The sequence below is a fragment of the Leopardus geoffroyi genome, chromosome B1 (genome assembly GCF_018350155.1).
Source record: "Leopardus geoffroyi isolate Oge1 chromosome B1, O.geoffroyi_Oge1_pat1.0, whole genome shotgun sequence".
Classification (NCBI taxonomy): domain Eukaryota; kingdom Metazoa; phylum Chordata; class Mammalia; order Carnivora; family Felidae; genus Leopardus; species Leopardus geoffroyi.
This window is the reverse complement of record NC_059327.1, coordinates 14,451,086-14,474,994: the sequence shown is the minus strand read 5'-3', so window position 1 is coordinate 14,474,994 and position 23,909 is coordinate 14,451,086. Positions and strand designations below refer to the sequence as shown.

Here is a 23,909-nt window from a genome sequence, read left to right as displayed (position 1 = left end):
CGGGACGGGGCGGGCGGCCGCCAGACTCACCGAGGCAGCGGATGTGGAAGCCCGAGGGCGGCCGCAGAGCCCGGCGCGTCCAGCCCTCGCGCAGCGCCTCCAGATGCTCCTCCTTGCCCTGGATCAGCAGGACCTGCTCGTCGATCCAGCCCAGGAAGAAGGTCTCGGCCACTGCGGCCGTGACCTTCTTGTTCCAGAAGTGCTGCATGTTCTCGGCTTTGAAGTCGGCGAAGATCTCGTAGCCGATGTGGTGCCGGGCGAGCTGGCGGGGCTGGGCCGGGGGCGCAGGCTGGGCGGCCCCGGACCTCTCCCCCGGTGGCCCCTCGGCCGGGCCCAGGACGATGGCCAGAGAGTGAGGCGCGATCTGCAGAAACTTCTCCATCTTCTGAAGCGGCGGGCGCCCGCCGCGCGGCCCCCGCTCACCGCCGCCGCCGCCGCCTCCCGCCGCTCCCGGGAACAGCCGCCGGAACGTCGCTGTGCGACAGGCGGGGAGCGTTAGTGCTGCCCCCCACCCCGCGCCCCGGACGCCCCGGACGCCCCGGGACGCCCCGCGCAGCCCCAGGGTCTCCGCGCCGGGAAGGAGAGGGTGCGCAGAGCCCGCTCCGGCCCGAGCTCTGGCGCGCGTTACCTGCAGCTCCGGGCCACCCTCCGGGCACCGCTCATTTTCCAGCTGCTGCACCCTCGCCTCCCTCGGCGCCCGGCGGCCCCGGCAGGGGGCGGAGACGCGGGAGGAGGAGGGCAGATCTCGCCGAGTCCCGGGAGCGCTCTTGGCTGGACTCGGCCCAGAGAAATCTCCAGGAGTCTGGGGTGGAAGGTCTTAGAGGTGGCCCGGAAGGCCGGGGGGGAGGGGGGGCGGGGTGCGTTTAGGTGGCCGGGCTCAGAGGGGGGACGGCACACAAGACTACACTTGGAAGGCAAGGATTCCCGAGCTGTGTCGCTCCTCCCCACGCTCCACCCCTTCCCCCCCCCCCCCCCCCCCCGTAACAAGTGGATTAGCTGACTGGTTGATGGGCCCTTGGAAGTGGCTTTTTTAAAAAGTTAGTCAACCACGAAAACGTGTCATCAGTCCCTCCTCCAAAACTCTTCTGGAACTCTCCTGTCATATCTCCATCAAGTACTGTGGGCCTGCTACAGAAGAAACCCAGTAATTCCCGGTGTTATCGACACAAAAATCTGTCTACGAAGAGGATACAGATATTACTAGAAAAGATAACAATTATGCTTAAAAAAAGAAAAAGAAAACTTTCATTAAGGTTGTTTTTGTGTAAAACTGTGTTTTGCTTATTTTTCATTGAGAAAAAATTATATTGTCATTTTTCTAGACAGATGACTATCAGAAGAAGCATTAGGAGTTAATGCTCTGAGTGAATGATTTTCCCAGAATAAAGAATGTTTCCTAGAATATACAAAGGAATAGCATATTCAAATAGCTAACTCTTGAAAGATTGCTTGAAGCTTTGAAATAACAGGCTTTCCATCTTCTGCTACTCTTATCTAGGCTCGAAGTTCTTAGGGCCATGTTTTAGTCAAGAGTAAGACAAAAAAAGTAAGACTTTTTGCATCTGCAAAAAGAAAGCCCCTTTTCCCAAACGCAAGGCTTAGGAGTTCAGCACTGAGATGTCTGGATAAGTTCTATGGACATACTCTTTCGACATGTAGTTCCAGGCAGGGGTAATGGTCTTCTGTGGGCAGCAGTCCCCCTTGGTAATAATAATAGAGTAAAATTAATTCAGTGCTTAGAGTATGCAAAGGTCTTCAATCCTTACAACAGCCCTTTGAGTTAGATATGACCGTCCCCATTTCATAGATGAGGAAACTAAGGCAAAAAGAACGTAAGTCATTTGTCTAGGGTTCCCCAGTCATGAAGTGGTAGAACTGCAATCGACACCTAGACAATCTGTGTCCTATGCTTTTACATGTGTTCCATTAAACTGATCAGCCACCGGCAGGTAACATTTTCCAGAAAAGTCCTTCAATGGTGCCTCTTGAATAAATGGCATTTGACATCTGTATTAGGTATCTATTGTGGCATAACAAAATACCCCCAAACTGAGTAGCTTAAAACAAGAAACACAGAGCGCCTGGGTGGCTCAGTCAGTTGGGCAGCCGACTCTTGATTTCGGCTCAGGTCGTGATCTCACAGTTCGTGAGACTGAGCCCGCATCCAGTTCTGTGCTGCCAGTGCAGAGCCTGCTTGGGACTCTCTCTCTCCCTCTCTGTCCCTTCCCCCACATGCATGTTCTCTCTCTCTCTCTCTCTCTCTCTCTCTCAAAACAAATAAACATGTTTTTAAAAATCTAAAAGAAACACTTTCTGTGGGTCAGGAATCTAGGCACAGTCCAACTGAATGCCTCTAGCTCAAGGTGTCTGATAAAGTTACAGTCAAGCCAGGGCTATAGTCTCATCTGAAGGCTCAGCTGGGTGTGGATCACTGCCAAGTTCACCCACATAGTTGCTGGCAGGGTTCAGTTCCTTGAGCATGGTTGGACTGGCCTTAGTTCCTCACTCTCTGGAGACCCACTCCAGTATGAGCATCTACATAAGGCTGCTTCCTTTAGATCACCCAAGTCTGAAATCCCAATCTGATCTCAGAGGTGACATCCCATCATGTCTGTTGCATTCTATTTGCTAGAAGTGATTCACTAAAGCCAAACTCCAACTCAAAGGCAGAGGATTACAAAAAGGTATGAAGACCAGCAGGTAGGGATCATTTGAGATCATCTTAGAGTCTGTCTACCATATTAAAATGAACCAATGAAAAGTTCCATGTTTACAATGTTTGTAATAATGGGACAAATTAAAAGAGCAACTTCTAATATAAATGCTCTCTCTCACATACAGCTAGCAAGCTCTTTACATACACACACACACACACACACACACACACACACACACACACACACTCACTCACAGATAGTATTGATCCTCTGAACAGGTAAGGCCATGTGAGAGTATATACCATCAGAACTCAGTGGAATTAATATGAGGAGCTACCTAATCAATTCTTACCACTATCACCTGAGTATCAACCTCATTAAGGTCATTATTGCCATTTATGATTATTCACAAAATGCCAGGCAATGTGCTAGTAACTTTTTTATATGTGGTGATATTATTGTGATTTTTTTCAGAAGATAGTTATAATGGCAATAATAGGTTTTAGATAAGTAATCAAACATATTTTCATTTTCAATAATCCTCAATTCCCAGTTATTCATGAACTCAATTGTTTTTGCTCCAGGACACTCTGCCAAAATCAATCCATGAATACAGCTTTCTTTTCTTCCTCACTCTTCCTCTCTCTTTGCCCCCCTCCCAAGCCCCAGTCTCTTCTTCTTGTGGCCCCCAATCCCTAGCTGCTTCAGCAGCAGGGAGCTAAGACAGAGATGAAGTGAACATTCCTGCAAATGCTGTTCTGAAGATGAACTAAAAACCAATCGAGGGGAAAAAAACTGAGATAGGGGAAGCAATACCCAAGTAACAACCACAAGTATAATTACAGCATGAGATTAAGTCTTGAAAGTGTCACACAGGTGTAGTGATAGAAACAGGGAGCACTACACCAGACAGGACAGGTAGGGGAGGCCTCTCGGCAGAGGCAGGGATTACTCTGGCCCAAAAGCTGAGAAGGAGCCCGCCTTGCCAAGAGTGCCATGATCACATCTGTCATGTCTCCAGAAATGTGGTGCTGTGCCTTCTATCCCCTGCAAAGGGGCACTTGTGTATGTCATCACAAAGGAAGGTGCAGCTGTGCTAGGCAAGCAACTGTTTCCTTCCCTAGATTCAGTATTCAGGACCTTTGTATTGACCCAAACAGTGTGAAGATTTCCTGGTTATTTTCCAAGGAAAGGTGTTCAACATTGATCAAATGCCTCGTTCTTACAAAATTCAATAAGGAGGAACAATGATGATTTCAGTGTTTCCAATGAGAAAAGTTCACAGATGTGAAGTCATTTGCCCAAAGTCAAACAACTGATAGCTGATGAACCCAAAATTCGAACCAGATCTATATGACTCCAGAACCCGTGCTTCTTCAGCATTCACCGCGGCCTCCAAGGGAACTAAGAACCCATGAGAGAGACAGTGTTACTTCATTCAGAAGAAATTATTGCACCAATTTACTTGAAAACACTCAAGAAAAACAATGAATAATGCTTTGAGTACTAATCAAATAAAAACCCCAAACCCAGCTCCAATAACACGGGGGGAACACTTGCCTCAGTTGTCTCCATCCTAAAGTTCGAGATCGAGTGGCATTTGGGGCAGAATGAAAGAGCCCTGGGAATGAATTCTCTGTCAGCATTTCTTCTCATTGCCTGCCATTCCTATGCGGAAAGTGGGCTTTGCTAAACGTTCTCTTGTCCAGGCTTATCAATTGCTGATTGTCCCCTGGGATTAACAGAAGCTCAGACAATCATCACTCAGGGAGGTGCATTCCAGTCTGAGGGCCTTTGCTTTGGAATTTCTGTTGGTGGCAGATAGTGTTGCCTAAAGATGGCTGCACAATAGTACCCGTGTATGTGCATTTCTGGAATATAACTTGGCCACTCCCTCATCACAAGATAGAGTCTTTCTCTCTCTCTCTCTCTCTACCTCCTGGACTCTGGCCAGGCCGTGATTGCTTTGACCAATAGAACAGAGCTGAACTGATGCTGTGCCACTTCTGGTCCTAGATGTTATTGGCCTCGTAGTTCTCACTCCTGCCTCTTGGAAGCCAGGCACCATGTAACAAGTGCAACTCCCCTGAGGTCATCATGTTGTGAGGACGTTCAAGCTAGCCACACGAAGAGAGTATGGAGAGAGAGAGAGAGAGAGAGCAGAGCCAACCAACCCCCTGCCATTCTTGCCAGCATAGGCACCAGACGTGTGAGTAAAGGAGACATTCTATCCCCAGCAGACACCAAATCTAGAAGAACCGGGACCCCAATAGAGACATCTCTGGGTATTTAAGTTATCCCAACCAAAGCCTCCAACTTAGTGTAGCAGGTGGGGGCGGGGGGGGGGGGACATCCCCACTGAGCCCTGCCCGATGCCTGACCCACAGAATTGTGAGCATAATAAAATGGCAGCCACTTTTCATCACCAAGTTTTGAGGTAATTGGTTACAAAGCAATAGATAATTGGGCCACTGTTGGCTCCTGCAGCATTTGCATACTTCTTATGGAATTCAAATGTATAAGAATCCAGGCAGGAAATAATATTTCAATGACATCCTGAGTGTGGTGTCTATGGAAAGTCAACTTGTATAAAGAAAAAGGAAGTCCTGCTATGTTATGTTTATGTCACAAGTGTTGTAGTTGGATTTAGACTAATAATTTAAGGCACCAATTAATGAATGTGTCAGAAACCATGGCATCTGCACAAAACACTTAATAAAATCTTGCTGCACTAGGAGTCCAGAATTTCCACAGAGCTTCTATAACCATGCAGTAGTCACCTGTTCTAATAAAGCCTCATCAACAAACAAACAAACAAACAAACTTTTTAAAACGAGGGGCACCTGGCTAGCTAGCATGTGACTCTTGATCTCAGAGTCATGCGTTCAAGCCCCACATTGGGTATTGAGATTGCTAAAAATAAATAAATAAATAAACTTAAAAAGAAAAAAAAGCTTCCTAAAAGTTCTTTCAAGGGTAATCAACCTACATCCTTAATTGTATCACACCATTTATGCAGTATTAATGATTTTGTTTGACCCTTATGACTACATGCTTACCTACTAGCTGGAAAGAAGAACATACGTTGATCATTGATGCCCTGAATTACATGTCTGTAACTGCTTATCCTAGATTAATAACAAAAATAACTAACATTTATATGGTGCTTCCTATGTATCACTTACCATGCTAAGCACTTTATGTATATTCATTCATTTAGTCCACACAATGACCCGGTGGGGTAAATACTGTTGTTTCTCTATTTTTATAGATAAGAAACTGATCCACAGAGATGTTAAGCAACACAGTCAAGGGCTCAGTTGCCAAGTCATCAAGCCAGGATTCAAATCCAGGCAGTCTGGTTCCAGCATCTGTGCTCTTGACAACTATAATATAAGGTCCCCTCCACTCTTCTGCAAAGAGTTTAGCGATCATCTTGTTACTGTAGCCACACGTGTGAATCACTTGCTTGAGGATATTGGCTATATTTGTGGTTTAGAATTAATTTGAGATTGAAAAGACTGCAAAAGTATCACAGATGCTTCACTTCTCCCAACAACCTACCAAAGATTCTTACCTGACCTATACCTTACTTCAACACCTATAATGATCTTCCTTATAGGGAATACTTTTTCATTGCCTGAGACACCTTTTCAAAATGACTCAAAGTGCTCCTAGATGCTCCTCTGATTCCTCACTCAGTTTTCCCCCAAAGAATTAATCTGTTCTAGGACAAAATTTATTATTGCCACCATAACTGAGAGACTCATATGACCTAAAAGTTAAGATGGTCCATCTAGATGGTTCTTGAGATGCTTCCGAATAATGCCTTTGTTGACAATCACCCAGCCATGACCCCTCTATACTGTGGCTTTCATATGACATCAGCCATGGCATCTCAATTACAGTGGCAGAAGCCCATCCTAATCAAAACCAATTTTCAAAGAGCAGTGTACAAAATATATTTTTCTCTGTCTTATGTTTCTATTAATTATTAATTCATGTTCAATTCCTATAGCTGTGCAGGGCAGCAATTAAGAGTAGAAACCAGTCTAGGGGCGCCTGGGTGGCTCAGTCAGTTGAGCGTCTGACTTCGGCTCAGGTCATGATCTCACAGTCTATGAGTTCGAGCCCCGCGTCGGGCTCTGTGCTGACAGCTCAGAGCCTGGAGCCTGCTTCAGATTCTGTGTCTCCCTCTCTCTCTGACCCTCCCCTGTTCATGCTCTGTCTCTCTCTGTCTCAAAAATAAATAAACATTAAAAAAAAAAGTAGAAACCAGTCTAGAGTAATATATTTTCCCCCATTAAAGTATTTTACGATCTTCCTGCCTATTATTGTAAACCCAATTCAATATTCCCTAAATTTCATGCTAAAATCATTTTTATTTGAACAAAAATTCCATCAGCCACACAAAATTAGTGTGTTTCCTTTTTTCATGAAGTGTTTTATAATACTAGATGTCCATATCATTACCATGCATGCCTCAGGCTTTAACTCTGAGTGATTGAGAGTTACTAAATCTTGTTCCTGTTCATTAACAATCATATAGCAAGCAACTATTGTATTCTAGGCAGTGTGCTGAGTACTAGATAAATATGACCTAGTCTTTATTTGGGGGAGGGGGGAGTTCTCATAGTTTATAAGAGGAAACAAATAATCTCCCTAAAATGAAATTATGCCTTACTGGTGCAATGGTAGAAACATGTACATATCAATGTGAGCAGAAAAGAGGGAGGAAGATAAAATGAAGGGGAAGTTCATTAAGTGGGTGACATTGAGAATAAGATTTCATACATTAGGTATGAAGCTTGAAAATATTGGGGCGCCTGGGTGGCGCAGTCGGTTAAGCGTCCGACTTCAGCCAGGTCACGATCTCGCGGTCCGGGAGTTCGAGCCCCGCGTCGGGCTCTGGGCTGATGGCTCATAGCCTGGAGCCTGTTTCCGATTCTGTGTCTCCCTCTCTCTCTGCCCCTCCCCCGTTCATGCTTTGTCTCTCTCTGTCCCAAAAACAAATAAACGTTGAAAAAAAAAAAAAAGAAAAAGAAAAAACTGAGCTAACACCTGGAAGGGAAGTATTTATTGTATGATGTTGATGTATTTACGCACACTCTTTCCAAACTAAGGGATATGGTCTCCTAGTGAGTTTCTATCACTGGGAAATGTGTCCTAGAAAATGGTTATTAACAACAGAGTATCTGTTTGGGATTGACTCCTTTCTATTTGTTTTTAAGTTAGGGTAGATTCAAAGTTCCTCCAACAATAAGTTTACTCTCATCCCTTTGCAAATAACTAGGCTTCCTTACATAGGGAAAGAAAAGAGTGGAGTTACAAGTACTTTGCCAGAATTTGTGCATTTCACTAGCTTTCCCATGGGGTTGTCACCCTCATGTAAATGGCATTTCCCACAAAAGCTGTTGTGTGGGAGAAAAAAAAAACTTGGCAAAGTACTACTATAATACATATTATAGTGTCATTAATTTTATAAGTATATAAATGAACATATAGAACACTTTGTTGATATTTCATTAAATGACAAAAGCTAATACTAATAATAAAGCAACATGATAAAGCAAACACAATTTTTGTATATTTTCTCCTACTCACTAGAATGCGGTAAGTTCCTTATCTGTTGATTTTTTTTTAATGTAATTGCCAAGTTCTACCCTTGACTATGTCTCCTCCAAATAAGGAAGTGCTCAGTGTTTGAGATCTCCAACAGTGGAAATTATAACCTGCCAGGACCCTGCCATGTCACCCAAAGTACGTCCTCTCCCATAAACAGGCCCTCCCTCCCTCCTCTGAGATCACTGCAGATGGCAGATCTCCAAAGGCAAGAGAAGGGCCAACTAAAAATAGACGGTTTTAGGAAAATGCTATAGTTAATCAGATAACTGCTATCTGAAACATGCAGATATCAAAACGTTTTAAAAGGCAGCAACACAGGCACTCACAAGAAAAAGCTTAATGATGTAATTCATGTTGTAATTGTCAAAAAGTGGAACTTCAAAACACGTATCTTGGGCATTCAATTATAAATGGAATTAGGTTCTTAGGCTGTTTTTACACATACTTACTTTAGAAATGTGACTAACCAAAGGGTTTAGAAAAGATATTTAATGTAGTTGGTTATTCTTAATGATTCAAGATAAAGTTATTAACTTCTAAATATTTAACCCATGTATTGCAGATGAAAAACTATAAATACCTTCTCTTGCAAAAAATAGTAGTTTTATTTGCAATTTGTTCCCATTTCCTTTATACTCTTAATGGGGGTTGTTTTGATAATTTAGAAGCACAAGGTAAGTGGCACATCAACGAGAACTGTCTACCACCTGCGGCAGTTGGTGCAAACCCTGGTGTCTTTTCAGCTCACCACTTTCAATTCGTCCTATTTATCCTACTTAAATATTTTAAAAGGTATAAATATAATTTGGAAAAGCAACTACATAAACATTTCATGTCTAAATATTATATTTCACATCATAATTAAATACATACAGGGGCACCTGGGTGGCTCAGTTAAGTGTCTGACTCTTGATTTCAGCTCAGATCATGACCTCAAGGTTCATGAGATTGAGCCGCACGGCGGGCTCTGTGCTGACAGTGTGGAGGCTGTTTGGGATTCTCTCTCTGCCCCTTCCTCGCTCATGCACGCACACATCTCTCTTTCAAAATAAATAAACATTTTTTTAAAAAGAATTAAATATATACATGCAACAAAGACATATTTTAATAGAAAACATATTGATTAAAAAGGAAAAAGTGCATTTTAGACCTTCCATTTCTGGCAATGGAGCACACTACCTATCCTAAACCTTAGTGCAAGCATTTAAAGTGATGTGTATCAAAAATACCACCTCTAGCACTGACATTATGCTTCTAAGTAGGATGGAGTTGCTTACTTAGACCAGTGATTTTTCCAGGAACCTAGAAAAGCTATATAAAATACAAACACTGGGGGCACCTGGGTGGCTCAGTCAGTTACGCATCTGACTTTAGCTCAGATCATGACCTCATGGTTTGTGAGTTCGAGCGCCACGTTGGGCTCTGTGCTGACAGCTCATGGCCTGGAGCCTGCTTCAGATTCTGTGTCTCCCTCTCTCTCTCTGACCCTCCCCTGTTCATGCTCTCTCTCTCTCTCTCTCTGTCTCTCTCTCTCTCTCTCTCCACTCTCAAAAATAAATAAACATTAAAAAAAAATTTTAGGGGCAACTGGGTGGCTCAGTAGGTTAAGCGTCTGACTTTAGCTCAGATCATGACCTCACGGTTTGTGAGTTCGAGTGCCACATTGGGCTCTGTGCTGACAGCTCATGGCCTGGAGCCTGCTTCAGATTCTGTGTCTCCCTCTCTCTCTCTGACCCTCCCCCATTCATGCTCTGTCTGTCTGTCTGTCTCTCTCTCTCTGTCTCTCTCCCCCTCTCTCAAAAATAAATAAACATTAAAAAAAAATTTAGGGGCAACTGGGTGGCTCAGTAGGTCAAGCGTCTGACTTTGGCTCAGGTCATGATCTCACAGTTTGTGAGTTTGAGCCCCACGTCAGGTTCTGTGCTGATAGTGCAGAGAATGGAGCCTGCTCCAGATTCTGTGTCTCCCTCTCTCTCTGCTCCTCTCTCTCTCAAAAATAAACATTAAAAAAATTTAAAAAAAAATTTTAATACAAACATTGCTTAAATGCATCACATAGTTGCTGAAGCAAGAAGGAAAGAAAGTAATAACATTTCGGAGGGGAAACCCGTAAAGCAGGGAGCTGATCTTTTTGCAGCCACTTTCCCCAAAGGAAACTGGTTAATTCAATCCCTGGGTGCAAGCAATAAGCCAAAAACCCAGTCTTTGCCTGATGAAAGAGCTGCTTCTGGTTGATGGAGAAGCCAACAGACTTATGGCAGTTTTATGCAGCTTCAGTGACATAATTGAAAGGCCTCAAATGAGGAAGTTTTCTCTTCAAGATAGCTGCAAAGGATGGGACAAAGAAAAGCTGGGCTGAAACCCTCAGAAAAGTAAAGTAAAGCTTTTGGCAACCTCATTGTAATGATGAGACAAAGACTGGAGTTCCTGATCTGCCAGGGGGAGGAGTCCCAGCACACACAACAAGCTGTCAGCTGAAAGCCTTAGGAGACATCAGGATGTGAAGAGGGTGAACCAAATGTAAACTGAGCTGTGCCCAAACTGCAACCCAGTACGGTCCACTTTAGTCCCTTATTGAACTAATGTGATCAGCCCCCAGTCTATCTACTTAGCAAGGAAAAAGGTGAACTCTCTCTGGAAGAAGATGATATTTGAAACACACACACACACATACACACGTGCACACACACACACACTCTATTTATTTAAAAATTACAAGGCATGCCAAGGAAAACAACTCTACTGAGTAGTTATGGAAGAAATATATGTACTAGAAACAGACCCACAGTAGACAAGAATTTTTAAAATAACTAATATGTTCAAGAAAATAGAGGAAAAGATGGAGAAAAATAAACCATTAGAGGATTTTACCCCAGAACAGAAATCTTTTTTAAAAACATCAATGAAACTCTAAAATGGAAAGTACAATCACCAAAATTAAAACTGAATACATGGCTCTATGAACAATATATAGTACAAGAAAGAATTGGCGAACTGAAAAATAGGCCCACAGGAAACATATGTTTTAAAGCACAAAGGAAAACAAGAATGAGGAGCATGGAAATATGCAGGATATAGTGGAAAAGTTTAATTATGTGTATAATTTGAATTCGATTAGAAAGTAAGAATGGGACGGAAGAAATATTTGAAGAGATAACAAAGAATTTTCCAAAACTAATGTGTAACATCATCTCACAGACTTCAGAAGCTAAAGCAAAATAAACACAAAGAAAATCACACACAGGCATATCAAAATAAAACTGCTGGAAACCAAAGACAAAAACAATACCCTAAAAGAAGCCAAAGGAAAAGAAAGCACATTATCTTCAAAAGCGTAATAATGAGATTAACAGCTGACTTCTCAGTAGAAATGATGGAATCTAGAAGACAATGGAGTGATTCCTCTTTAAATACAGAAGGAAAATAACTGTTGACCTACAATTTTATAGTCAGTGACAACACTCTTACAAAGTGAAGGTGAACTAAAAATATTTTCAGACCATCAAAACCATAGCAATAACTTAATAATTCTAACCCCCATGCGATAGACTGAATAATGGCCTTCCAAAGATGTCCACGTCCTAATTACCAGAAGCCATGAATATGTTACATTACATAGCAAAAGGGGCTTTGAGGATGTAATTAAGATTGCTAATCAGCTGACCTGAAAATAGGAAGATTACCCTAGTTTATCTGAGTGAACCATGCACAATCATATGAGCCCTTACAAGCAGAGTTTCCTTACAGCCAAAGGTGAAGAGAAAGGCAGGAGAAAGATATAGCAGAAAGGAAGGTCAGGGAGACTTCAGTGCATCATGGTGAGCTCTGAGATAAGCAAGCCCATGTGCAAGAATGAGAGAGAGGCCTCTAGGAGCTGATGCTGTTCCACAACGGACAGGCAGCACAGAAACAGAACCTAGTACCACGTGTGAGGGTTGGGGCATCTGAACATGTGCACAGGAGACTTCTAGCACTATGAGACAGAGATGGGAGTGTGAAGAGAAGGGGGAAGGGAAGGCTGGGAGCAAGGGCCTGTCTCTGAATGTCCTCAGGTATAATGCCAAGGGATCAAAAGGTTCTACAGGAGATCATAACTGTGTATTTATCAAAATAAAGAGATATACTATAGTAATCAAGACAGTATGGTACTAGCATATGGACAGGCATGTAGATCAATGAAAAGAATTGAGAGCCCAGAAATAAATGCCTTACATTTATGGTTAACTGGTTTTCAGTAAGCATGCCAAAAAAAAAAAAAAAAAGCAATAAGAAAGAACTATCCTTGGGGCACCTGGGTGGCTCAGCTGGTTGAGTGTCTGACTCTTGATTTTGGCTCAGGTCATCATCCCACGGCTGTGGGACTGAACCCCATGTGAAACTCCACATTGGGCATGGAGCCTGCTTAAGATAATCTCATTCTCGGGGCTCCTGGGTGGCTCGGTCGGTTAAACGGCCGACTTCGGCTCGGGTCATGATCTCACAGTCTGTGAGTTCGTCGGGCTCTGTGCGGACAGCTCAGAGCCTGGAGCCTGTTTCAGATTCTGTGTCTCCCTCTCTCTGACCCTCCCCCGTTCATGCTCTGTCTTTCTCTGTCTCAAAAATAAACGTTAAAAAAAAATTAAAAAAAAAAAAGATAATCTCATTCTCTCTCTCTCTCTCTCTCTCTCTCTCTCAAATAAAAAAAAATGAAAAATGAAAAGAAAGAAATATCCTTTCCAACAAATAGTGCTGGGACAACTGAATACTCACAAACAAAAACACTTCACATCATATAAAAAAACTTTACTCAAAAATTATCACAGGCTGGGGTGCCTGGGTGGCTCGGTCGGTTAAGCGTCCGACTTTGGCTCAGGTCATGATCTCACGGTCCGTGAGTTCGAGCTCCGTGTCAGGCTCTGTGCTGACAGCTCAGAGCCTGGAGCCTGCTTCAGATTCTGTGTCTCTCTGTCTCTCTGACCCTCCCCCGTTCATGCTCTGTCTCTCTCTGTCTCAAAAATAAATATTAAAAAAAATTTTTTTTTAAATTATCACAGACTGAAATGTAACAGCTAAAACTATAAACATCCTACAAGGAATGGGAATGAATCTTCATGATCTTGGGTTAGGCCATGACTTCTTACCTACGACACCAGAAACACATGCAATTTTTTTTTAAATGAGAAATTGGACTTAATGAAAATTAAAAGCTTGTGTACATCAAAAGATACTATCACAAAAATAAAAAGCAACCCATACACTGGGAGAAAATATTTGCAAATCATGCATCTGATAAGGAATGTGTATTCAGAGTACATAAATAACCTTCAAATTTCGATGGCAAAAAGATAAGCAGCTCAATTAGAAAATCAGCAAAAGACATAAAGAGATATTTCACCGGAGAGGACATACAGGTATCAAGGAAGCACATGAAAAGATGTTTAACATCATTAACCATCAGGAAAATGCAAATTAAAACCACAATAAGCTACCATTACACACCCATCGGAATGGCGAAAATTTAAAAGGGGGACAACATCAATGCTGATGAGGATGCAGAGAAATTGTTATCACTCATATATTGCTGGTGGAAACACAAAATGGTACAGGCACCCTGGGAAACGGTGTGGCGGTTTCTTATAAATGTAAACGCGGTTACCACACAGCCCGGCAACGGCACTCTTGGGCTTTTATGTCAGAGCAATGAAAACTCAAGTCACACGAACATTTGTACATAAACGCTTGCAGAGGCTTTCTTCACAATACTGAAAAACACAACAGCTCGATGTCCTTCAACAGGAACCGCTGATCCACGCAGCAGCTTGGATGAATTTCCAGAGAATTACGCGAAGTGAAAAAAAAGGCCAATCTCCAAAGGTCACATACTCTAGGATTCCATGATGTGACATTCTTGAAATAACAAATTGTACAAATGGAGAGCAGGTTAGCAGTTGCCAGAGGTTAGGAACGGCGGGGGTAGGTAGGTGGATATGGTTATAAAGAACCACACGAGACATCATGTTCTGATTTTGATGGCACTCAAACCTTCACCGATGACAAAAATGCATAGAACCAAGCACACGTGCACGCGCATGCACACACACGAGTACAAACAAAATGCGAAATCTGAGTAAGATTGGTAGATTATATCGATGTCAATATCCTGGTCGTGATATTCTACGATATGTTACCAGTGGGAGAAACTGGGCAAGTGTACAGAGTCTCTGAATTTTTTCTTACATAGGCCCATGAATCTACAGTTACCTCAATAAAAATTTCAGTTAAAAAAGGGTGTATATAGTACATCTGAAACTAATATAATGTTGCATGTCAATTATACCTCAATTTTTTAAAAAGGCAAATGATTTCAATCGATATTTTCCCAAAGAAGATGTAAAAATGACCAACGGACACATGAAAAGATGCTCGGGGACACCTGTGGCTCAGTGAGCTAAGCATCTGACTCTTGATTTTGGTTCAGGTCATGATCTCACAGTTTAGTGAGATAGAGCCCCACATGGGGCTCCACACTGTCAGTGTGGAGATTCTCTCTCTTCCTCTCTCTCTGCACCTCCCCCACTCTCGCTCTCTTTCCCGCTCTTTCTCTCTCTCTCTCCCTCTCAAAATAAATAAAGTTTGTTTTGTTTTGTTTTTTTTAAAAGAAAAGGTGTGGGGCACCTGGCTCACTCAGTTAGTTAAGCGTCCAACTTCGGCTCAGGTCATGATCTCCCAGTCCGTGAGTTCGAGCCCCACGTCAGGCTCTGTGCTGACAGCTCAGAGCCTCGAGTCTGCTTTGGATTCTCCCTCTTTCTCTGCCCACCCCCTCACTGGTACTCTGTCCTGTTCTCCCTCAAAAATAAATAAACATTAAAACAATTTATTAAGAAAGTAAAGATGCTCAACGTGATTCGTCATTAGGAAAATGCACACTGTCAACATGACAAAACCACAGTGAGATACCATTTCTTACCTACTCGGTGGTTATGATGAAAAAGACAGGGAGGAACAAGTGTTGTCCAGGATGTGGATGAATTAGAGCCCTGACATAGTGCTGAGGGGAATGTCGAATGGAATGGTGTAGCCACTTTGGAAAACAGTTTAGCAGTGTTTCAAAAGATGAAATACAGACTTACGTGTGACTAGCAATTCTACTTCTCACTATCTACCCGAAAGAAATGAAATGAAAACATATATCTACACAAACACTTGTACACAACGGTCATACCAGCATTATTCATAATAGCCAAAGAGTGGAAACAACCCAAGTGTCCAAGAACAGCTAAACGGAAAACAAAATGTCATATATCCATACAATGGAATGGATTTGGCAATAAAAAGGAATGATGTACTAATACATGCTAAAAAGTGGGAGAACCTCAAAACCACAATTCTCAGTGAAGCAAGCCAGACACAAAATACCACAGGCTGTATGTTTTTATTTGCATGAAATCTCCAAAAAAGATAACTTTGTAGAGAAAAAAAGTAGATTAGTGGTTCCCTAGGGCTGGGGTAGAAATGGGGAGTGATTGCTAATGGGCAGTAGGTTTCTCTTTAGGGGTGATGGAAATGTTCTCAATTCAGATTGTGGTAGTAAATGTACATCCCTAAGTATGCTAAAACTCTTGATAGAGGTGAATGTCATGCTATGTAAATTATATCTCAATAAAGCAGTTAAAATTAAAAATAAAGTAAAAATAATCAATTAGGCAAATGAAGTACATTCTCAGAACATAGTTTTTAAATTTTATTTTAGAGAAAGAGAGAGAATGTGCACAGGCAGGGGAGAGGGGCAGAGAGAGACTTTTAAGCAGGCTCTACTCTGTCATCATGGAGCCTGACGCAAGGCTCGATCCCACAACCCACGGATCATGACCTGAGCCGAAATCAAGACTTGGATGCTCAAATGACTGAGCCACCCAGGTGCCCCAATTTCTCAGAACATATTTGAATAGTTTGTTAGCTTGACACAAAACTGTAGACTATGTAAACGTGCAGTAAGTGGGTCTCCATTTACGTGAGGGACAGCCTGTCATGGTCACGAGTGAGACCAGGCACACAGGGCTGTGTTCACACTAGGAACCAAGCCCCACAAAGTGGGTGACTAGCTTGAGGACCATGCTAAAGAGGGTGGGGAAAATGCACAGGGATTTAGAAAGTTCTAGTCACGCTAATGGAGGCTACGTTAGACCCTACCACTTTAAAGTACTTAGGGTTCTCTTTCACTCCACAGTTCTGCTAGTCACCACACGGTCTCGAGAAAGTACACACTCCAAGCTGAGAACATGTTACCCTTGAGTTCTCCATTTCCTCCAGAAGTTTCCTATCACTGAATCCTCTCCTAGCCTAGTCTTCAATTGACAATTCAATGAAACTCACAGATAAATTTTCCTCTAAGCCACAGCTCCTAACTCCTAGCACTCAATTTATGGTCCATTTTATACATCATTATCCCCTTTAAGTCTGTCCTAATCAACGCCACGGGTAAATTAAAGAAACAACATGTCGAAAGTAAAAATAGCGTACTCAGTCATCATTTCGATATAATTCAGCATCTATGCAGAATTGCCCAATATCTAAAAGAACAACAGAGTGCGAGCTGGGGAAGGCATGGCACCTGAACAAAAGCAATGCTGTGCTGGTGAATGTGGTCAGACCAGCCCAAGCATTGTATTCGCGGAAAGGGAAAATGCTTCAGTGTTCTGTCATGCCTTAATTAAGAGCAAAGTGCTCTTTCATAGATCCTTGCTTGGTGGCCCAAGGATCTAAGTGATTACCACCTGGATTTGATGAGTCAGACTCTAAATATTAAAACAGCACCGCAGGCCATGTCTGTTGCTCAGATCTGCCCTTTCGAGGCTGGAGACCCTAACTGTGTGGGAGGCTCAGGTCCCCAGGCTCTGCCCCTCCCCTGCCAGCCCTCCTCTCTAAGGGGTCATCCTCCACAGAGGCTGCCTCTGCCCTAAGGGGAAGCCCGGGGAAATCTGCAGGAGCGTGGGCTGTGGAGAGACTTTTAGGGATGGGGACGTGGGCAAGCTACCCGTTGGTTTTCTCCATTTCCCCTCCAGACTCCTTCTCCACCTCCCTCTCTCCTGCTCTCCGCCGAGACATGGACCGCCATATACTCCACCGCCAGGCTCTCTTCCCTCTTACTTCTGGGTGTCTGGCCTAGGAACAGAAATTGGTGAAGACATGGGAGGGAGACAATGGGGTATTTTTCGCCCCAGCTCTTCCTGGTCAGACAGCCGGGGTGACAGTAGCATAGTGTGGTCCTCTACCCGAGTGCTTCTCCAGGGCCCTTGTCTACGATGGCCGGTCTGGCTGGGCCAGCATCCGATCCCTTATGTTGCTCCTCAGGCCTCGGAGAGAGTAGCAGAGTCCCTGTGGCAGCTAGCCCCAGGACGCCCCACTCCCCTTGTTAGAGTCCCTTAACCCTCCCCGCTCCTTTGTTAATATTCCCCTCATAAGACTGTCTTCAATGACCGGTTTTGAGAGTGCCATCTGTTTCCTGCCACAATCCAAGCGATAAAAAAGGAGCTACCATTGGTGAGTGCAATTAGGAGGAATTGATAAACTGTTTAACATTTTATTTTACCCTGCTGTGTAATTGTTTATATATTTAAAAATGAGTAGGTGTTGCTTCGGTGACTAAATGCACATGCACACAAGGGTTCCTCTTTTTTGTAACGTGCTTCCCATTCGAATATGTATCTTTTCAAGTACCTCGCCTCTCCCAGTGAAGGAAACTCTTAACCAGCCTCTTTTCCCCAGTGACCTTTTAAGATCAAGCCCATGATGTGCGTTCTCATGGTGCTTACATTACCCACGCACCTTTCCAACACAAGGCACCTTATTCATCTAAGCCCTTATTTCAAGCCCGGGACATGAATTTTGCACAGCGCCCTTCCAAAACTCCTCACCCGAGACAATGAACAGCACAGGTTGGCGTGTTGTAAACGGCAACATTCTAAAGATATAAAATTGCTTTACTATTGCTTTTGCTGTGTCTAACCATCTATTCGTGCTCTGATCAAAAGCACAGGAATGAGTCAACTTCCAGGCCTCAGATTTCAGCTAACAGCTTAACTTGAAGCTATTATAATTCTGGCCCCGTTTAATTGGATTTGAAAGCCCATTTATGAAATGGATTTAAATCTGAGAACCTTAGACTGCCATCCTGTGCCTAGTTGGAGGCCCCCCTGGACTGCTGTCTGATGGCCCAGTGAACTTGACCCGACCTCTTGCTTTCTTCTGGTTCCCCGACGGGTAGAAATTCTCACAATTTCCTTCATTCTCATTAGTACTTTTCTACCTTCTCCAATTTCTGCTTTTTCTTACTCGTTTGCTCTCTAATGTTCATTTTCTTCCTCAGTGAAAATGCTTACTTCCCAACACTCATGAGAGACTTTGTGATTCCAAAATAAGATTAAAAAAAAGGCATAAATCAATCAAATTGAATGGTGGAAATATTGGTTGAGTTGTCTGGAATCAGGATGGTTCTTCTTCATACATCACAGCCACCCTAACCATCACACACACACACACACACGTTCCACAAGCACAAGTGTGCAAACACTTAATGTAAAGCAGATACAACCTCCATTCTCAGAGCATATGTCTAATGAGAGAAGCAAGAATAATATGTTCTATACATTTGTAGCTAGTCTATATCTCAGTATATTTTTTCTTGCACCCCCAGATCTGTAAGAAATACAGCTCTATTTTTCTTCAACTCATAGTATTTTATCTTTCAGGCCACCATTACACCAACACCATTACATCAGAGTGGTAGAAACAAAATCTCATTCTTTACCCGAGGTTGTCTCTACATTTTGGGGTGGGGGGGAGTGGGGGTCATATGTCATGCCAAGGTGTCCAGAAGTGGAGAAGAGTGAACCAGTCCCTTGCTGTCATCTGTCCACACCGGCATCTGCTTAGACATGCATTGCCTGGCCCTTAGTATTTGGTCTATACTCGTGATCACAGAGATAGTTCCCTTCCAATACACTTGCTCCTTTGAGTTTTAGGGTTCTCTCCCTGAATCCTGGGCTCCTTGTGGGGCCCTGAGAATCATCCAGATGTTTCTGTGACATGTGGAGGTGCAGGATGTCTAATTCATCCCATGGTCACCTCTTTTCCAGGATCCGGTGGCTTCCTGGGGCACGAGGAGGGCAGGAAACACACACTCTCTCTGCCCTCTGACACACAACCTGTCTGGTTTTGCTAACCGTGATGGGAGAAGCAGATGTGGGGCTCATCCTTCTGGAACGGACCAACGTCTACACTCTCGCTGCCTTCTATCACTTTCATCCCATTCTTACTAGGAAAAAAGCTCTTCTTGTATGTTTTTTAATGGGTAAGGGTGGAGATGAAATCTCCATGTCGAAAGGGGCAAACGGTTTGCACACACACACAGGATGCTCCAGGACCCGGTCGCACAGCAAGAGCCTTCAGAGGGAATACCGTACCACTGCCGGATACGTTTAAAAGAGAAACACAATAATTGTATTTTAAACTATCAGTTTTATAATACTCTGGAAATCAAATCTCGCTTAAATCTATTTAAACTTACAATGAAAAAACTTGGGAGTATCATCAGCTTTATCTTTTTTTTCAGCTTATTTATTTTGAAAGAGAGTGAGTGCAAGCAGGGGAGGGGCATCGAGAGGGGAAGAGAAAGAATCCCAAGCTGGCTCTGAGCTGTCTGCGCTGATAGCTCAGAGCCCAATGTGGGGCTCCATCGCACGACTATGAGATTATGACCTGAGCCAAAATCAAGAGCCGGGTGCTTAACCAACTGAGCCACCCAGGCACCCCTCAACTTGATCATATTATAAGGGCCAAGCAGTTTTCCAAAATCTTTTTAAGGGGGTGTTTGACCAAAAAGTTTGAAGACCAAGTACCCTAGAAATTAAAAAAGAAATTATTAATTTTAAATGGAAATTGGGAAAACTTGCCTTTGAGATGGATCTTGAAAAGTGAGTTGAACGTTGCAGGCTGGATGTGCTGGGAAAAGGAGGTCCAGATGGTGGGGTGAATCTATGGGGAGCTGGTGTAACCAGAGTGTGCATGGAGGACCCAATTTGTCACTCTGATGAGTCTAGACTTGTCAATAGGCAAAAAGGGGAAATGAATATGTCTGATCAGGAACAACCCGTGGCCAATACTAAGAGGACATTGGTTAAACCTCCTGGAAATTTAATGTCCAGAACACAAAGAACTCCTACAATTAAACAATAACAATAAAAAAAAAAACCTGATTTATAAACGAGTAGACTTGAATAGACATTTCTCCAAAGAAGACATCCATATGGCCAACAGGCACATGAAAAGATGCTCAGCATCATTAATCATCAGGGCAATACAAATCGAAACCACAGTGAGATACAACTTCATACCCATTCGGGTGGCTATTATCAAAAACAAAACAAACATAAACAACAACAAAACAGAAGGGTTGGTGAGGATGTGAAAAAAAATTGGAACCTTGTACTCTGCTAGTGGGATGTAAAATGGTGCAACCACTATAAAAGCATGGTGGTTCCTCAATAAATCAAAAATAGAATTACCATTAATCCATCAATTTCACTCCTGGGTATATAGATCCAAAAGAACTGAAAGCAGGTTCTCGAAGAGACATTTGTGCACCCGTGTTCACAGAAGCCTTATTCACCAAAGCCAAATAGCAACCCAAGTATCCATCGACAGATAAATGGATAAACAGAACGTGGTCCATACATACAATGGAATATTATTCCATTATTTGGCCGTAAAAAGGAAGGAAATTCTGACACATGCTACAACATAGATGAGGCTTGAAGACATTATTGGTTAAGTGAAATAAGGCAATCACAACAGGACAAATACTGTATGATTCTACTTATACGTGTACCCAGAGGAGTCGAATTCATAGATATGGCAGTGATAGTAATTATAGTTATGGTAGATTTAGTAGAGTGGTGGTTGCCAGGGGCTAGGGAGAGGGGTGAGTGGGGAGTTATTGTTGTGGGTATGGAGTTTGGGAAGATGACACAAGTTCTGGAGATAAATGGCACTGTTGGCTGCACGACAATGTGAAAGTACTTAATGCCACTGAATTATATGCTTTCCGATGATTAACATGGTAAATTTATGTTATGTCTTTTGCCACAATTAAAAAAATTTTTTTAATGTTTATTTATTTTGGAAGGAGAGAGAGACAGAGCATGAGCAGGGGAGGGGCAGAGAGAGAGGGAGACACAGAATCCGAAGCAGGCTCCAGGCTCCGAGCTGTCAGCACAGAGCCCTATGCGGGGCTTGAACCCACAAACCACGAGATCATGACCTGAGCCGAAGTTGGACACTCAACTGACTGAGCCACCCCGGCGCCCCTATTTTACCACAATTTTTAAAACGTTTTTCAAAGAGTTAAAATGACACAGTTTATATTATGTATATGTTAAATTTTTTAACGTTGATTTACCTTTGAGAAAGAGACAGAGTGTGAGCGGTGGAGGGGCAGAAGGAGAGGGAGAAGAATCCAAAGTAGGCTCTAGGCTCTGAGCTGTCAGCACAGAGCCCAACGCAGGGATTGAACTCACGAGCCATGAGATCATGACCTGAGCTGAAGTCAGACGCTTAACCGACTGAGCCACCCAGGCACCCCTATGTTATGCGTATTTTAAATGAAAATATACATTTAAAATTTTTTCTGGGAACTTAAGCCTCTTCCTTTGGAGACTAGAAAAGACCTGCTGAGGGTGCGTTTGAGCTTATTTTGAACTAGTCACCTTTGCCCTTTGTGAAAACCCAGCAATGCAGTGGCTGCTCCGGGGGGCAGTGCTGCAGCCACACCCATGTCCCTCTCTTGCCCCTGGTGTTTTCCTCCACCTGCGGTTTGCACCCTCCAACCCTGCTGACTACAGCACAGGACTCAATAAACTCTTCGTTTCACTTTGTTCTGTCCCCAAGAATGAGTCATTAGCTCCTCAAATATTCCCGTGGGGTACCTGCCAACCTGCTTAAGCCTCTGTCCTGACTGCATTGAACTCTGTTTCCTCTCTTCCTCAGATACTTGTTGAACTCTTTCACTGGCCTCTCACTCTCGAAAAACAAAGCATAAAATGAAATGAAAACAAACCCCGCTCCACGTTATTCCACGTGCAGTTAAACCCTCTACGCCGAGTTTAAGTTCAAACCTTCACACGTTTATGGTTTCTGGTCATTTGTTCAACAAATGTTATTGTGCGTCTGCTGGTGGCAGGGATGGAACTCAATACAAGCGATGAGGACACAATTTCAGCCATTGTGACGTCTGTGGGTCAGCGGGGGAAACAAATAAATAAACAGGAAATCACAGCCCAGAGTGAAAATGCAAGCATAGGACTAAGCACTGGGTGGGGGTGGCAGGCAGAGGCTGGGGGTGGGGGGGAGGGGCACCCAACCCAACTGAAAAGATGGGAAGAAGGGACTCCCGGAAAGAAACAGTCTCAGGTGAGAAGGCTAGAGGAGAGACAGGTGCCGACACACAGTGTAAGCAGGTGTGTGTCCCCAAGATCCCAGCGTCACCACCCCATTTGTCTCCCCGCAAAATGCGCAGCCTCTTCCTTACGTATTGACAGCTCCCAGTTAGTTTTTCCAACTTTTCCCGCTTGAAACTTCAAAAGAACCAACAAGAGAAAACACAGCGCCTCATCTTTTGAGCTTTAACTCCTTGGAAAGACCTGGGCTTTCAGGACATCCCACACCCTGTGTCATCCCCCTTCCCCTGACATTCTCCTCTTTCCCTAACACTAGGTCGAGTGGCAGTGAACATAATATGCATTATGTGAAAGCAACTTGAAGCCTCTAACACGTGATCAAAGTGCTGGGTATGAATCATCATGATTAATAATAGGATGTTTTGCACAGAGGAAAGAGCAGAGTCTGAGATCCCAGAAATCTTGGGTCTAGTTCCTTCCTCTGACTCCATGACCCTGAGTAAATTCTAAATGTCTATGCGGTGGATCTTGGTATTTTCCTCTATCTTGCACTCCATATTCTTACACAAATGCTCATCCTGGAGCACACGCACACACACACATACACACACACACACACAGATGTATATGCATGGATAGGTGATACAAATATACAAATATGGGGGATATGTTTAAAATTTTTTAATATAAATGATAGGTATCTGGGTGATCACTATACTATTCTTTTAATTTTTATGAATGCTTGAAACTTTCACAACAAAAATTTTAGGAAACAAAATTCCTACCTTCCAACCGTCTTCCATCTGTGACCTGTGACTTTCCCTCAATTCAGGGCACACTCTGGTTACTTTTTAAAAGAGCATTCATATGTTACTCTAACTGTGACATAAAGATTTTGGGTCTTTAAAAAAATGCTTATTTATTTATTTTTGAGAGAGAGAGGCAGAAAGGGAGACAGAGAAACCCAAGCAGGCTCCATGCTGTCAACACAGAGACTGATGTGGGGCTCAAACTCAAGAACCATGAGACCATGACCTGAGCTGAAATCAAGAGTCGGATGCTTAACCGACTGAGCCACCCAGGTGCCCCAAGATTTTGTGTCTTCTTTAAAGGATTTCAGCACGAGCAAGTAAGAGACGATTGGAGGGCCAGGGAGGCTGTCTTCCCAGAGCCCCGTAAAGCATATCGCGGAGGC

General features: G+C 43.3%; 1 protein-coding gene and 1 long non-coding RNA gene across 5 annotated transcripts in view; both read right to left on the bottom strand.

The window, feature by feature from the left end:
* Nucleotides 1-924, bottom strand: part of STOX2 (storkhead box 2) — a 229,422-nt gene extending 228,498 nt beyond the window's left edge. For 3 of the 4 annotated variants that reach the window (XM_045452814.1, XM_045452830.1, XM_045452839.1), the window contains exon 1: nt 31-924. In XM_045452814.1, coding sequence (XP_045308770.1) covers nt 31-382 — 352 coding nt within the window. In that variant the 5' untranslated portion in view covers nt 383-924. The remainder of the gene's footprint in view (nt 1-30) is intronic. The other variant, XM_045452819.1, reaches the window with a different exon arrangement.
* A 15,287-nt stretch (nt 925-16,211) lies between these two features.
* Nucleotides 16,212-23,909, bottom strand: part of LOC123585020 — a 29,095-nt gene continuing 21,397 nt past the window's right edge. Inside the window, exon 3 of the long non-coding RNA XR_006705850.1 lies at nt 16,212-17,423. This is a non-coding gene — a long non-coding RNA (uncharacterized LOC123585020). The remainder of the gene's footprint in view (nt 17,424-23,909) is intronic.